A 13,716-nucleotide genomic window follows, 5' to 3' on the forward strand; every position below is an offset into this window, starting at 1 on the left:
TGAAAGTGAAGTTAGTTTGGGGGGTATGGGAGGGGAGATTTTAGTTAAAAGAAGAAATAAATCAAAGTGCCAGGACACAAAGGCCTCAATTCACTAAGCTTTATCAAACACTTTATCAAACATTTGATAATTTACCTCATGAGTAAAATCTAATTTTGAATTCACTAAGGTGTTATAGATTTATTGAACGTTTTATCAATAAAACATTCAATAAATATATACCACCTTAGTGAATTAAAAATTAGATTTTACCCATGAGGTAAATTATCAAACGTTTGATAAAGTGTTTGATAAAGCTTAGTGAATTGAGGCCATAGTGTTTTGGCTCCACCCAACCCCAGTTTTTTTCATGTCAACCCCCCCCTGCCCGCCTAGTCTAATAACGTCTTGTGAACCCCTGTGCTACCTATACCTGTTTATGCCCAGTAATTTGGAATTTGGGAAGTCGGTGCAGTCTGGCCGCACACAGCCCCCATTGCGCTCCCTTGGCTAGGAGCATCCTGTGCAGTAGTGCAGGCCGAATTGCGGAAGAACCATGAGGCAGAGAACGACAGCGAGGGTCCGAGCTGGAGGAAGTCCCAGGCATGTATAAAACTTTTATTTTGGGCCATCTCAGGTTCTCTTTAAACATGGTACTAGTGGAGGGAGAGGAAATTTTGGAGCATGGGATGGGGCTGATGAGGGTATTGGGGGGGGAAAGGGCGCACAGAGCAAAGTGGAAAAAAGGGCGCTGGCAGAGGCTGCAATGATAAAAGCCATGATTAGTGGCAATAGATGGAACTTTTGAGTTGCCGGAAATGGCCGCAGTTTCCGTCCGGTCAAGATTCCATATATTGCCGCTAATTGCGTGGGGGTGGATCAGGTTAGGCACCACCGATGGGGGGGGTAGGGATAGACTTTAAGGTTTATGGGGATAAAGGTTAAAGGAACACTATCAAACCAAGTGTTCTATAATGACAATGTACAAAGAAAGCTCTCACACACAGGGTTAACTGAGGGAATTCCCCCTCCCCTCATGGCTCACTCTTTCCTATCAGATTAGAGCAGACTTGCCATCAGTTAATAGTGAAAGGAATTTAATACAGTAAACAAGACATAAGCAATTGAAATGTATACATCATTATTTACCAGCACTTCATTAACCGCCCTCCCCCCCCCCCCCCCCCCCCCTGGCGTTACAATAAAATCGCCAGGGGGGGGGGGGGGCGGCGCAGCACTTTAAAAAAAAAAAAATTTAATCATGTAGCTAGCCTAGGAATATCTACATGACGGCTTTTTTTTTTTTTTTTTTTTGTAAATCCAATATGCTTTATCCACGCTGCACTGGGCTGAAGGGAACAGACCATACTCTTTACTAGAATATTCATTGATCACATTGCATTCTCTTGTATTCCCTGCTGCAGGGGCCTGTTCTCTGGACACCTGTGTCTATGCAATGGGGGGATATGACGGAAGAGACCAGCTGAACAGTGTGGAGAAATACGATGTGGAGAAGAACACGTGGACTTTTGTGGCTCCCATGACACACCGTAGAAGCGCACTGGGGGTCACTGTTCACCAGGGAAAGATCTATGTGCTAGGTAATGCAGCTGGAACATGTAATCTTTCACCACACATGGGCTTTTCCTGCACAGATCTGAGTTTTGAAACTTACAGAGCTTAAAATAAGCTTGTAGTGGGAGGAATGTGGGGAGGGTACCATTACTGACATAAATGGTAAATGCCTGGCCGTCATGCTTATCCTTGGAATTATGTAAATTCATACCTGCTATAAGCAGGGTTACCCAATCATTATATCTGTTCTGGATCAGAGATCTGCAGAGAGAGAGCGGCATGACTGTTACCTTCACTATTGGATTTTTTTTTAACCACTTCCCATTTTTGGATGTAGATTCTACGTCTAAAAAAGTGCTACTGTATGTACAAAAAGCTGCCACATGTGCGTGCTCTTGTTCAATCACTTAAAGTGGAACCGAGATGAACTTTTACTCATTGCATAATTGTTTCTTTCCTATTGTGTTATCGGGCATTCCTCAAGCCAAATACCTTTTTTTTTTTTTTTTTTTTTTTTTTTTTTTTTGTTTTGTTTTGTTTCTTGTTTTAATACTCTTATTCCCTATAAACGAAACAAGCCTCGCCCACAGCTTTTCAGAGAGCCTTCGCATTTTCAGACAGCAAGGGCTTATGGGAGCTCAGTCTGGGCAGGAGGAGGGGGAGGTATTACTAGCCAGAGATTTGAGGCAGAGGGGAGGGAGGAGGGGGGGGGGCTAGATAAGATAGATATAGATCTATCTATCTATCTATCTATCTATCTATAGAGAGAGAGAGAGAGAGAGAGAGAGAGAGAGATATCTATCTATCTATCTTATCTCTATCTATCTGTCTATATAGATATATCTCTTGTTATATCTCTTGTTATCAAGTCATCGGGGGATGCCGGACACCACTGCCTAGCTAGCCTAGTGCTAGCGTGGTGGGAAGGGAGAAGTATCTACGTACCTGTGAGGTGTAGGAAAAAAAAAGGGGGTGGGGGGGGGGGGGGGGCTATTCCAGCTAACTTTTAACCCCTGCCTAGCCTGTGAACCCCTGCTATACCTGTTTATAAAAGTTTACCGACTGCGGCCTGTAGCGATCGGATGCAATCACTAGGGCAACAGTTCGGGGTGCCATTTCTATACAGCATGCATTTTTATGAACAGTGGATTGTATTGTCATTCTTCTGAATACAGTGTCTCCACTCTGGAGTGACAACAAACCAGGGCAAAAAAATATATATTCTTTTTAAAACATTAACCACTTGAGCCTTCAGTCGTTTTTCACCTTATACATCCGAGCAATTTTCATCTCCCATTCATTTGTCAATAACTTGCTTAATGCTTATCACAAGGAAATGATCTATATCTTGTTTTCCACCACCAATTAGGCTTTCTTTGGGTGGTACATTTTGCTAAGAATTATTTTTTTCTAAATGCATTTTAACTGGAATATTAAGGAAATAAAAGGGGGAAAAAAAAATCATTATTTGAGTTTTTGGCTATTATAGCTTTAAATAATACATGCTATCATATTTAAAACCCACATATTTTATTTTCCCATTTGTCCCGGTTTTTACACCATTTAAATTATGTCCTTATCACAATGTATGGCGCCAATATTTTATTTGGAAATAAAGGTGCATTTTTTTCAGTTTTGCATCCGTCACTATTTACAAGCTTATAATTTAAAAAGTAATAGTAATATACCCTCTTCACATGCATATTAAAAAAGACTCTTAAGTAACTATTTGTTGTTTTGTTTTTTTAAGTAGTTAAACATTTTATTGTGGTATTTTTTGGGAGTGTGGGTGGTAAACAGTTAATTTTAAATGTAATTTATTGTGTTTATTAAAAAAAAAAAAAAGTATGTTGGCTACAGTCGTTTTTTTTTTTTTTTTTCTTTTTTTTTTTTTTTTTCTTTTTTGTCCTGTAAGCGAGCGTTCTTGATTACAGGTAGTGTAGGAAGGATGTGAATTTTTTTTTTTCCTTTACAAAGATCGTGGCTTATCATACTGTAGAAGCCATCAGTCTTTCTAAGAGGGACTTAGATCAGTGAATGGGAACTGCGTTCCCATTCATTGATCTCCGGCTAACGAGCGGCGGCACGGGAACACGCGTAATTCTCCACGGGAGTGTGCAGCAGCAGCCTTTTGGATGTAGCAAGTATGTCCAAAAGGCTAAACTGGTTAATATATCATATTTTTCTATAGAGTGTAATTGTGTGCTATCATTATGTAATTGCCTCTAAAGCAAACCTGAAGTGAAAATAAACTTTAGATAATAAATGGTATGTGTAGTACAGCTAAAGGTGGCCATACACTGGTCGATTTGCCATCAGATTCGACCAACAGATAGATCCCTCTCTGATCGAATTTGATCAGAGAGGGATCGTATGGCCACCTTTACTGCAAACAGATTGTGAATCGATTTCAGCCTGAAACCGATCACAATCTGTGGAGCTGACGCCCCCCGCATACATTACCTGTTCCGGCCGGCGCAAGTCCTGCTGTCTTCTTCTTCTCTGCTCCGGCTACTGAACTTCCTGTCCAGGGGAAGTTTAAACAGTAGAGGGCGCTCTACTGTTTAAACTTCCTGCCGGGACAGGAAGTTCTGTGTAGCTCTGGAGCCCGAAGCGGAGAAGACCAGGGGACTCGCGCCGGCTGGAACAGGTAATGTATTACCGCTGTATTGCGTCTGTCGTCGGGCATTCTAACGACGCACTCCCGACCCGCCGGCGACTGAAAAAAATGGGTCGACGGGAACGATCGATTTCAGATGGAAATCAATCGTTCTGTCAGCGGTGTGCTCGGCGATTTCACAGCCGTTTCGATCACTCGAAACTGCTGTATATCGGCGGGAAAATCGTTAGGTGTATGGGCCCCTTAAGAAATATAACATTAGTAGCAAAGAATAAAGTCCTATATTTTCCAGTACAGGAAGGAAGGAAGAGAAACTGCAGTTATCTATGCAAATTAGCTTCTCTGGGCTTTTTTGGCACACTGGGTCAAATAAAGTCCTGTTTTCTGAAGCTTATAAACGGCTCAAGAAACGTGAAAGAGAGCTTGAGATAAGGTTTTACTGCATGGGAGTTCAAAGGGTCATTATTTCTCCTTTGTTTTATGGCTTAAAATACAGATGTGATTTTAAAACTGTAACTGTGACAGAACGATGCAATGTTAGTTTTATTTTCAGTTATATAGCTTTTTTTGAATATGAGACTCTTCTATGCTACCAATGTTCTATGCATTATCTGTACTGCACATACAATTCATTATATCATAAGTTTTTTTTCTTTCGCTTCAATTTTTGTTTTAAATGTTTTTATAGAGCAACAAAAAAAAGTTGATCTGATTTATGATGCATTGCATGAGCATTCTGTACTCTGAGCGTCCATCTCCATTTCTCTTGTCTTGTAGGCGGCTATGACGGGAACACGTTCCTGGACAGTGTGGAGTGTTATGACCCCGCTACGGACGTGTGGACAGAGGTGACGCACATGGTGTCCGGACGTAGCGGGGTGGGCGTAGCCGTCACCATGGAGCCCTGCCGTAAGAACCAATGCCCAGACTTCTTAGCGGAGAAGCAGAAGGAGGGGAACCCCACAGAGAAACAGAGGGGGCACTGCTTCTTCTCCTCACTCTGCAAGAAATGACCCCCGGTGTGAAGCTGCGCAGTGTTACACAGAATACCGGCCTTTCACCCTGGGGTGGGGCGACGCCATGGGGCCGCTGCCGGAACCATTATAAACTCATGAAATACCAGGTGCCATCAAACTGTACTATACATTTTTTTGACATACTCTTTGTAATGACATTATTAAAACGAATCTCTCACTGGGAAATCCCATACAAACTGTTATTACTAGGTGACAGCAGGCAATAGAAAGTGGCAGTACACCTAAGTGTTTGTGAAAAGCCCCTGGGGGTGCCCGGCATGGAAATCCTGACTTTGATCTGAGCCAGAAAGTGGATTTCTTGAGGTCACATGACACAGCACAGGCTCTTGAGCTACCCGTTAGGAAGCATATACACTGCATTGAGGGAATTCTCTATGTATTGGCATTTTATATGCAAGAGACTCCTGAGCAGTGATGTGCGAAACATTCTCCTGACAAGCTCACTTTCACAGACCATGACGGGAAAATAAATGGGAGTCGGTGAAAGCCAGTAGCTGCCAATCAGTATGCTGGCAGCTGGTTGATGAGCTAGCGGCTTTGATTGGCTAAGTTTAAACCCCTCCCTGGATCAGTGGAGATCGTGGAGCGGAATACAGAGCAGCCTATTGGTGTGTGCTGCCACCTTGTGGCGCCTCTCTCCTAGGAATTATTGATTTTGTATGAGATTTCTGCTAGTGACAGGCTCAACAAAGTACACCTTATTGGCAGCCTATTTTTGTACGCTTGCCATAAATATTGTACATAAAAATATTATTTTTTCTTCTCGTTTTAATACATTTTGTGAATTTTGGCCACGACAGTAGCTAAACTTTTAGCAGACTAATTCTTTGAGGATTGGAATATATAGCAAAGTGCAATGTTTTATTTTTATATCACTTGATGTGCTGCTGTGAGGACTTTTTTTTTTTTTTTTTTTTTTTTTTTTTTTTTTAAGCTATTCTAAATTGAGATGAAAACTTTCTTTATTTTTTTACGATGACCTTTTTTTTTCTGCTGTCCAGAGCACAAGTGTCTGACTCACTCTATCAGTGGCCGCTGAAGTGATGTCATCTGCTTTTAAGCCTGTAGAGGCCCTCGTTGCTATTTTTGGACCAAAAGGCGACAGTGAAGCCTAGTCTGACAGATTCGCAATTGGGACTTGCATGTCTGTGGCTGGATGGAATCCCTGCAGCTACTCACTCCTCGGTGTCTGGAAACAAACCCGGATGGTCTCCACTGCAATGGTGGGCTCACATGCTACAATCCGGGCAGTTTTTTTTACCACTTCTGCATAGTATGAGATCACTTCAAGCACATATCAGGTACTATGACATTAAGTCATAGATTTTTAACACCCAAATCCATCAGTTTCCGATTCTTGCTATGTTGAGGTCTACTTATAAAGTAGTAGCAATATGATTACAGGTGACCACTTCTTTGTTCGTGCCCCCCCCCCCCCCCAAAAAAAAAAGAAACTATAGAAAGTTTGTGTTACAAAGTTCTCTTTACTTAAAGTGTACCTAAGGTGACATGATGAGATAAACAGGTGTATGTGGAGAGCAATACCTAATAACCAGGCTGTTTTACTTGTTTTATTTTGCTGTTTGAAAGAGTTAATCTTCAGGCATGGAAGTGACAGCTTCTGTCTTGTCCATAGCTGTCAGGAATATACCATAGTAAGCATCACTGATAGGCACATTTCAGCCATAAAAGTTTTCCTGGCAGAATACAACTGAGGGCAGATGGTGATTGAAAATAAATGTATTGATTTTTTTTTTTTTTCTAATTCTGGGATACTTATTAGGCTGCCACTGAGCAGAGACAACAAACTATTCATTCTACTGTGTAAAAGTTTAAATCTAAAATAAAACCATGGGATAGCTATAAAAGGGTCATTTTGAGGAATAGGAGGATAAATACAATTGTTTATCTCATCAGTTTTTCACCTCGGGTTCACATTAAAGAGGAGCTGTAGTGAAAATAATGTAATAAATTGATTTAGTCAGTGTTTGCCCCACTATATACAATCCTTTCCTCTCCTTGATTTACATGCTGAGATTTATCACTGGTGGTGACGTCTTTAGTCCTGTCAGATGCATCTCTGCAGATGGTTTTTCTGAAGCAGTACAGAAAATACCTGATCTCCCAGAATGCTCTGGGAGAAGAATTCCGCATAGCTGAACAGCCAATGCTAACAGTTACTGGAAGCTACTGGGGCTGCATACAGATTATATACATTTAGGAAGTGTTCCTGATGCTGAAACCAGGATAATTACCATACAAGTGGGTATTCTGAATAATTTACTGCATTCTTACTATATGTCACTACAGGGCCTCTTTAAGGACAACAAAATGCAAATACTCCATGGGTGTATTGTGTAAGCAGTGTCACATTTATCGATTTTGTTCTTAGTTTTTGGCTCGGTTCACATTAGGCTGTTTTCAGCCTCCGAAGAGCAGCCACAGCAATGCTTTCCCGATGGGAAAGTTCTTATTGCTACGTTCCGCTCATCGGAGCGATCGTTCCCGACATGTCGGGACCTTGCGTTCCCGCTCCGCTCACCTCACGGAGCAGAACGCAAGCGTACAGGCGGATGCGTCCTAATGTGAACCTGGCCTTTCTCCATTGTCTGTGATGCATTTAACTATAGACTTCAATTAACAAATCAGAAGCACACAGTGCTGAAATCGCCCAGCATCCAGAAATCCACCAATCAGAGGGCAGGATGATGTCATCACACACTGACACTCAGTATAACTGGTGAGATTGAGCGAGAAATATTCAGTGGACAGACTGGGAAAGATGCCTGCAGTCAATTCACATTTATAAATATGATGATCTGCAGATTGCCACTGTGATAAACGGGCCTCATAGTCTGCAATCTATGTAGTATGCATTCAAGTAGATTCCTTATGCCCAGTGGCATAGCGAAGGAGCTGTGGGCCCAATGCAAGTTTTACAATGGGGCCCCCCTAGCACTCTATACATAACAATTGATATGGCGCACCAAAATCTACCAATGGCAACTACAGTGTCAGGTGCAAGAAGGGAATGGGGAACAGCTTGTCAATGATTACCCCTATCAAAGTATCTACAGAAGTTATTATGAGCACAGGACCAATAGAAAGCGAATACTGCAGTTGAAGGAGAGCCCTTTGGGGCCCAGATGCGGTTGCTACCTCTGCACTCCCTATTGCTATGCCCCTGCTTATGCCCTCCATACTACATAAATGTTGGTTAGATGGTTAAGAAGTGGCCCAGATCAGATTGCTGTGTGTGTGGTGGGCATTAGTTGACGTACAGGTGGGTGAACTGTGTCGTTTATCCATCCAGCAGCCGTGAAACGACCACCATGTGTATATATATCAGAAAGGGCAGGCAGCACTCTACTGAGCAGTTACACAGGGCTGCATCCTGGGGGCGATTTAATGGCGAAGGGGATGTGGTTTCCTTGGGTCACCCATTGTTAGGCTATCATATGGGAGCCGCAGGCAGTTGACCAACAACTACTAGCTGCCCACCTGTACTTAAGTAGTGATGGTCATGTCTTGGAAAAATCATGGAGAAGCATGTGGTTTTGTTTGATCAGCTGATAGATTTGCAGAGCTCTGATTTGCTGTGATCACATCCTGCTTTAGCACATGATCATGACTAGCGAATCAGAGCCTTCCATATCTATCACCTGACCAAACTGATCATGTGCTTCTCAATGAGATCTCCTAGACATGACCATCGCTATACTTGGGCTTAAGTCAGGTAAAAAAAAAAAATACATTGGAGAAAGGCTGCCACTGTGATCAGTGACTAATTCTGTGAAGTTTTATTAAATCATTTATATTCTTGCTACTATTGGTATTTTTTTCCCCACTTTACAATATGATTTGGGTCGGGGATACTTTTAGTACATTATGGAGTTATTCATTATGCTTAAAAATACAAACTGAGTCTCTTAAAGCAAACCTTTCTATTTCTGAACCAAAGCAAACAAAGGGCTAGAGAAACATTTTTTTACTTGCTCGTTTTTAGTATCTGCAGTCAGTGTCTGGATATTTTTAGGTGAGTAGTTTGTGCATCATCATTTCTGAAATGACTAACCAACCAGCTTCTACTTTCTAAGGGAAAAGGTCACGCCGCATTCTCAGTCTCTCATTCCATGTTTCTTGTGACAGCTCAGCTGATCATGTGACTCTCCAGGCTGTCAGCCAGTCTTACCCTGCACAGGATCCGCTGTCCGGTTTGCTATTAGGAATAAGCATTATCAAAATGAATGCCCTAAATGAAGGATTGTATCCTATTAATGTGTGTTAATAATTTGTCTCAAAGCGGCTTTTTGATGGTGTCATTGTTTAGCATTTGCCCTGCACCTAATGTATTGGTTAAATGTGTGTTGCTAATGAGGTAAATGACAAATACTGTGCTGCTGACATGTCACACAGCCATGGGAACGGTCTCAGTATAGTGCTCAGTATCTGCTCGGGTGACGACAAGCAGAGCTAGACTTTGTGCATCTCCTGCTCCCGGCGTCCCTTTCTCTGCTCCCGGCGTCCCTTTCTCTGCTCCCGGCGTCCCTTTCTCTGCTCCCGGCGTCCCTTTCTCTGCTCCCGGGCATCCCTTTCTCTGCTCCCGGGCATCCCTTTCTCTGCTCCCGGGCATCCCTTTCTCTGCTCCCGGGCATCCCTTTCTCTGCTCCCGGGCATCCCTTTCTCTGCTCCCGGGCATCCCTTTCTCTGCTCCCGGCGCTATAGGCATACATATGAATATGCTTCCGGGAGACTTGGGTGCAGGATACAGCCGATATACGGCTTACCCTGGCTCTGCACAAATCCCGGCGGTGTGAATTTACTATTCCCTCTCCAGGTCCATGTGGATGGTGGGGGAATAATGTAATTCAGCTTCCAGCTATTGCCGGAGGCCGAATTACAGTGTTTTAAAAGTAACTTCAGCTCCGTCTTCTGATGCAGCAGAAGTTACTCACTGTGTGCCGCTATAGCCGTAATTCCTATTATGGCCTATCTGCCCAAATCTCCTGCGCTGTAATTACAGCGCTCCTTCTGTAGGCACCTTCATGAGATAGCAGTTGCACAACTGTACCCACTTGCTTGGTTCTGCTATGACCCAGGTGAGGGCAGTGATCTCTTGCCTCATAACAGTCGATAAATCTTACAGTATTCAGTTTTAAGATCTAGATACTGTATATATCTCATGATGTTTCTGTTGGCTTGCTGGCTCACTTGTAATATCTCCACTGGAGACGCCTTAGGAAATTGGGCCCAGAGAGTCTACATGTCTCACTGTTGAGAAGCTGAACACAATAACATTTTGCCACCAGTACATTTACAAGCTGTTCACAAGTGGTGCAGTGACACGTGTGAGCGCCTGAACTGGTCATTGGTGATCAGCTGTTAACCCCTGGCTGTAAATATTCCAAGTAGTGTTGTGCACTATCAGTAGCTACTTGTAATATAAATTTAAAGTAGACAGCACTGCCCACGGCAGATGGGCATTAACTTACAATGCCACCACCCTAGCCAATGTGCTACATAGGATTGGCATGGATTAACTATCCTGCTGCCCTCTGGGAAAACTCTTGACGTGAATTGATTGGCAGGTGCTGGTCACACGGACTGCTCAGAATAGTCTAATTTAGTGCTGATTAGAGGTGGTCAGTGACGCGTTCATCCATTGCGGCTTGTCTGCCAATATAATGCAGATTATATTTGGGCATTTGATTGAACTAATAAAAAGCTGCATTAAATTTGCATGCAAGCTGCGAGAATTGATGTCTCATTGGCCATCTTTAGTTTTTTGCAGAAATAAAACTATTTCAATACAAGTGTAGCTCCGCCTTACAGACCACGGAGCTAGTGATCATTCAGCAAAGGTACTGGGAGCGGCCAGACTGGTTCACAAGGGTCCGCAGGTCCTCTGGGGGATGGGATGACCGCATTACTGACGGTGTATAGGGAATGCATAGCAATCTTTAAACCTATTCTATTTTTTTTTTTTGCCATTTGGTATGTATAGGATATTAAAAATGGTTTCCATTGTGTTGCTGTTTTCACCGATTGATTTGACTGGCCATACTTTGTTAGCAGAGGGTCTTGCTTTACTGATGTAGTATTAAGTCTGGAATATTACAAAAGTCAAGTTTGCTGGCCTGGTGACTGATAATGAAAGCATCACACTGAAATCAGCCCCAGGTCTTGCAGCCAGGGCCTGGCTGAGGCAGAGAGGCTCCAGCCTCAGGGCGCAGTGTAGGAGGGGGCGCACAACTCACTCAGCTATCATTCCCTTATTGTGTTTGAAGCAGAGAGGAATAAGAAAAGGGGATACATGGCAGTGACTGCAAGCCAGATAACTAGATATTAAGGTGTTGGGGGCCCTGGGCTGGGGGCCTCTTAGTCTAATAGCAATCATTGTGTGACAGCTGGGGTGGGAGGGGATGGAGGGGGGCGCTCTTTGGTGTCTTAGCCTTGGGTGCTGGAGGACCTTGTCCCGGCTTTGCTTGCAGCACTGATTTATGGACAGCAATCTGATGATGGTTTAACAATTTTTTTTTAAAAAAGCCACTATTTTTATAATGGCGTTTGCATGTCCTTTCCTGCTAGCGGGCAATAGCAGCAATATAAGGGTGTTGCCTGCATAGTGCTGTTCAGCAATGACTGACCACTGGGGATGATCCATGAGATGCAAATATTTCAGTTGATGCAAATTTTTATGCAAATGTATGCTTTTTGAAAATGGACCAATCAATTTAAACCCAGGTTTAAATTGATTGGTCCATTTTGAAGCTGCATATACATTTGCATAAACTCGTAAGAATTTGCATTTCTTTGATCATCCCTACTGAGCACTTGAGCAGAGCTATGGCTGGAGAAACTTCCCCCAGTCCCAATCACTTCAGGCTTAGGGCCCTTTTCCACTAGCAATCGCTAAACGCTAGCGATTGCGCAAGTCCCCTAATTTTTTCCACGATTGCGATTTTGCATATGAAATGTATTACATTGCACAATCGCGGTAAAAATCGCTCCGAGGTGTGATTGCGCTTTGGTTAAAATCAAATTGTGGTAGTGGAAAATACCTACGATTCCTGTTGTTTTGCAAACCCTAGCGATTTTAAAAATCTGTAGCAATTTGCGATTCAGCCGCGCAATCGCTGGTAGTGGAAAAGGGCCCTTACAGCGTTTTAAATAACATCTAAAGGAGACCATACATCTAATGATGTATGTGGGCCGATCGACCATCCGATTCAATTATTTTAACTATTTGGATGAAAATTGTCGCTATAACTTGTTTGCCTGAGTAATAATTTGATTACATGCATGCTGAAATCAGTCAGAGGCATGGATCAGACATGCTGGAAAGTGCTCAATCTGGTGCAAGGTAGTACCGCCATTCGATATCCCCACAACCGACATACATGACTGATCCCCCGCCGCCATGCCCCCAAGTGTAAAATGTTCCCCCTGTGCCCATGCTTTGTGAATTCTCACCCGCGACTCCCGGCACCCCTCGCTATCACCCCCGGTACCACGAGTGCCTGTATCATCTGGCATCAGGTGTGTGTGCATGATGTCACAAGCAGCATGTGGTACACGCCATGTGGCACTCGTGGTGGCGGGGGACGCCAGGAGTCACAACAGTGGGACAGGTGGAAATTTACAGAGCACGGGTGCTGAAGGGGGCGCTTAATGTATAGGCACCTTATATAGCATAAAAGGCCGAAAAAAGTGCATATAAACAAAGCAAGGTAGCTTATCTGTATCTGGAAGTGGGGCTTCTGTGTATTCAGGCAATTCCTTCAGAGACTCTCTGCATGGAGAGGACAGACTTGCTCCCTTGTATTGCTACTCCTCACTCTTGCCAGCTTAGTTGCTAGAAGTCTGCGTTGGGAGCTGATATCTTTGAGTCGCACATTTGCAGGTTCGAGAAGCAGAAGCCACAGAGCTGATCAGTCTGTTTTGTTGCTGGATTGCATTTAATTATTTTATATTATATACCTTAGTGCAGTTTGCCAAATGGATTTTAGTTTTTGAGATTAACCGTCCTGCAGGTTTTTTTGTGTACGGCTCTTTGCTTTGCAACAAAACCGCAAACCTTTCATAGGTACAAGACATGCAATTTAATTTAAACCACCAGGTGGAGCTATAGAGAAGTAACCCTTGACTTATAACCTTTCTTATTTTGCTGATTACAATATATATTATATTAATTTGTTAGTATTACATCTCATAAATAAAACAAAAGTGAAAATGTCACTGTACATTCCCTTTTAAGGAGGATACATAAGGTGACCCTGAATAAGGCCTTGGTGATAAAGACTGAGCACATGATGATAAAATACATGACGGGTTTCATATAAGTGAAGCTGTAGAATGGAATGGTTTCTTGTTCCAGAGCGACACGCAGGAGAAGTCCTTTGTTCCTGAGTTTGTCAGGAAGAGAAGTTCCACCCCTTTTAAACTTCCAAGTCTCCCTATTGGTTCATAATGTGATGAATTGTTTCACTGACCAATAGGGAGGCT

At 42.9% G+C, this 13,716-nt stretch overlaps 1 protein-coding gene across 1 annotated transcript in view; it reads left to right on the forward strand.

Annotated features, from left to right (window-relative positions):
• Positions 1–6,100, forward strand: part of KEAP1 (kelch like ECH associated protein 1) — a 58,301-nt gene extending 52,201 nt beyond the window's left edge. Inside the window, exons 5-6 of the mRNA XM_068272210.1 lie at positions 1,404–1,580; positions 4,952–6,100. Coding sequence (XP_068128311.1) covers positions 1,404–1,580; positions 4,952–5,187 — 413 coding nt within the window. The 3' untranslated portion in view covers positions 5,188–6,100. The remainder of the gene's footprint in view (positions 1–1,403; positions 1,581–4,951) is intronic.
• Positions 6,101–13,716: the final 7,616 nt, after the last annotated feature.

Source organism: Hyperolius riggenbachi, chromosome 3 (genome assembly GCF_040937935.1).
Source record: "Hyperolius riggenbachi isolate aHypRig1 chromosome 3, aHypRig1.pri, whole genome shotgun sequence".
Classification (NCBI taxonomy): domain Eukaryota; kingdom Metazoa; phylum Chordata; class Amphibia; order Anura; family Hyperoliidae; genus Hyperolius; species Hyperolius riggenbachi.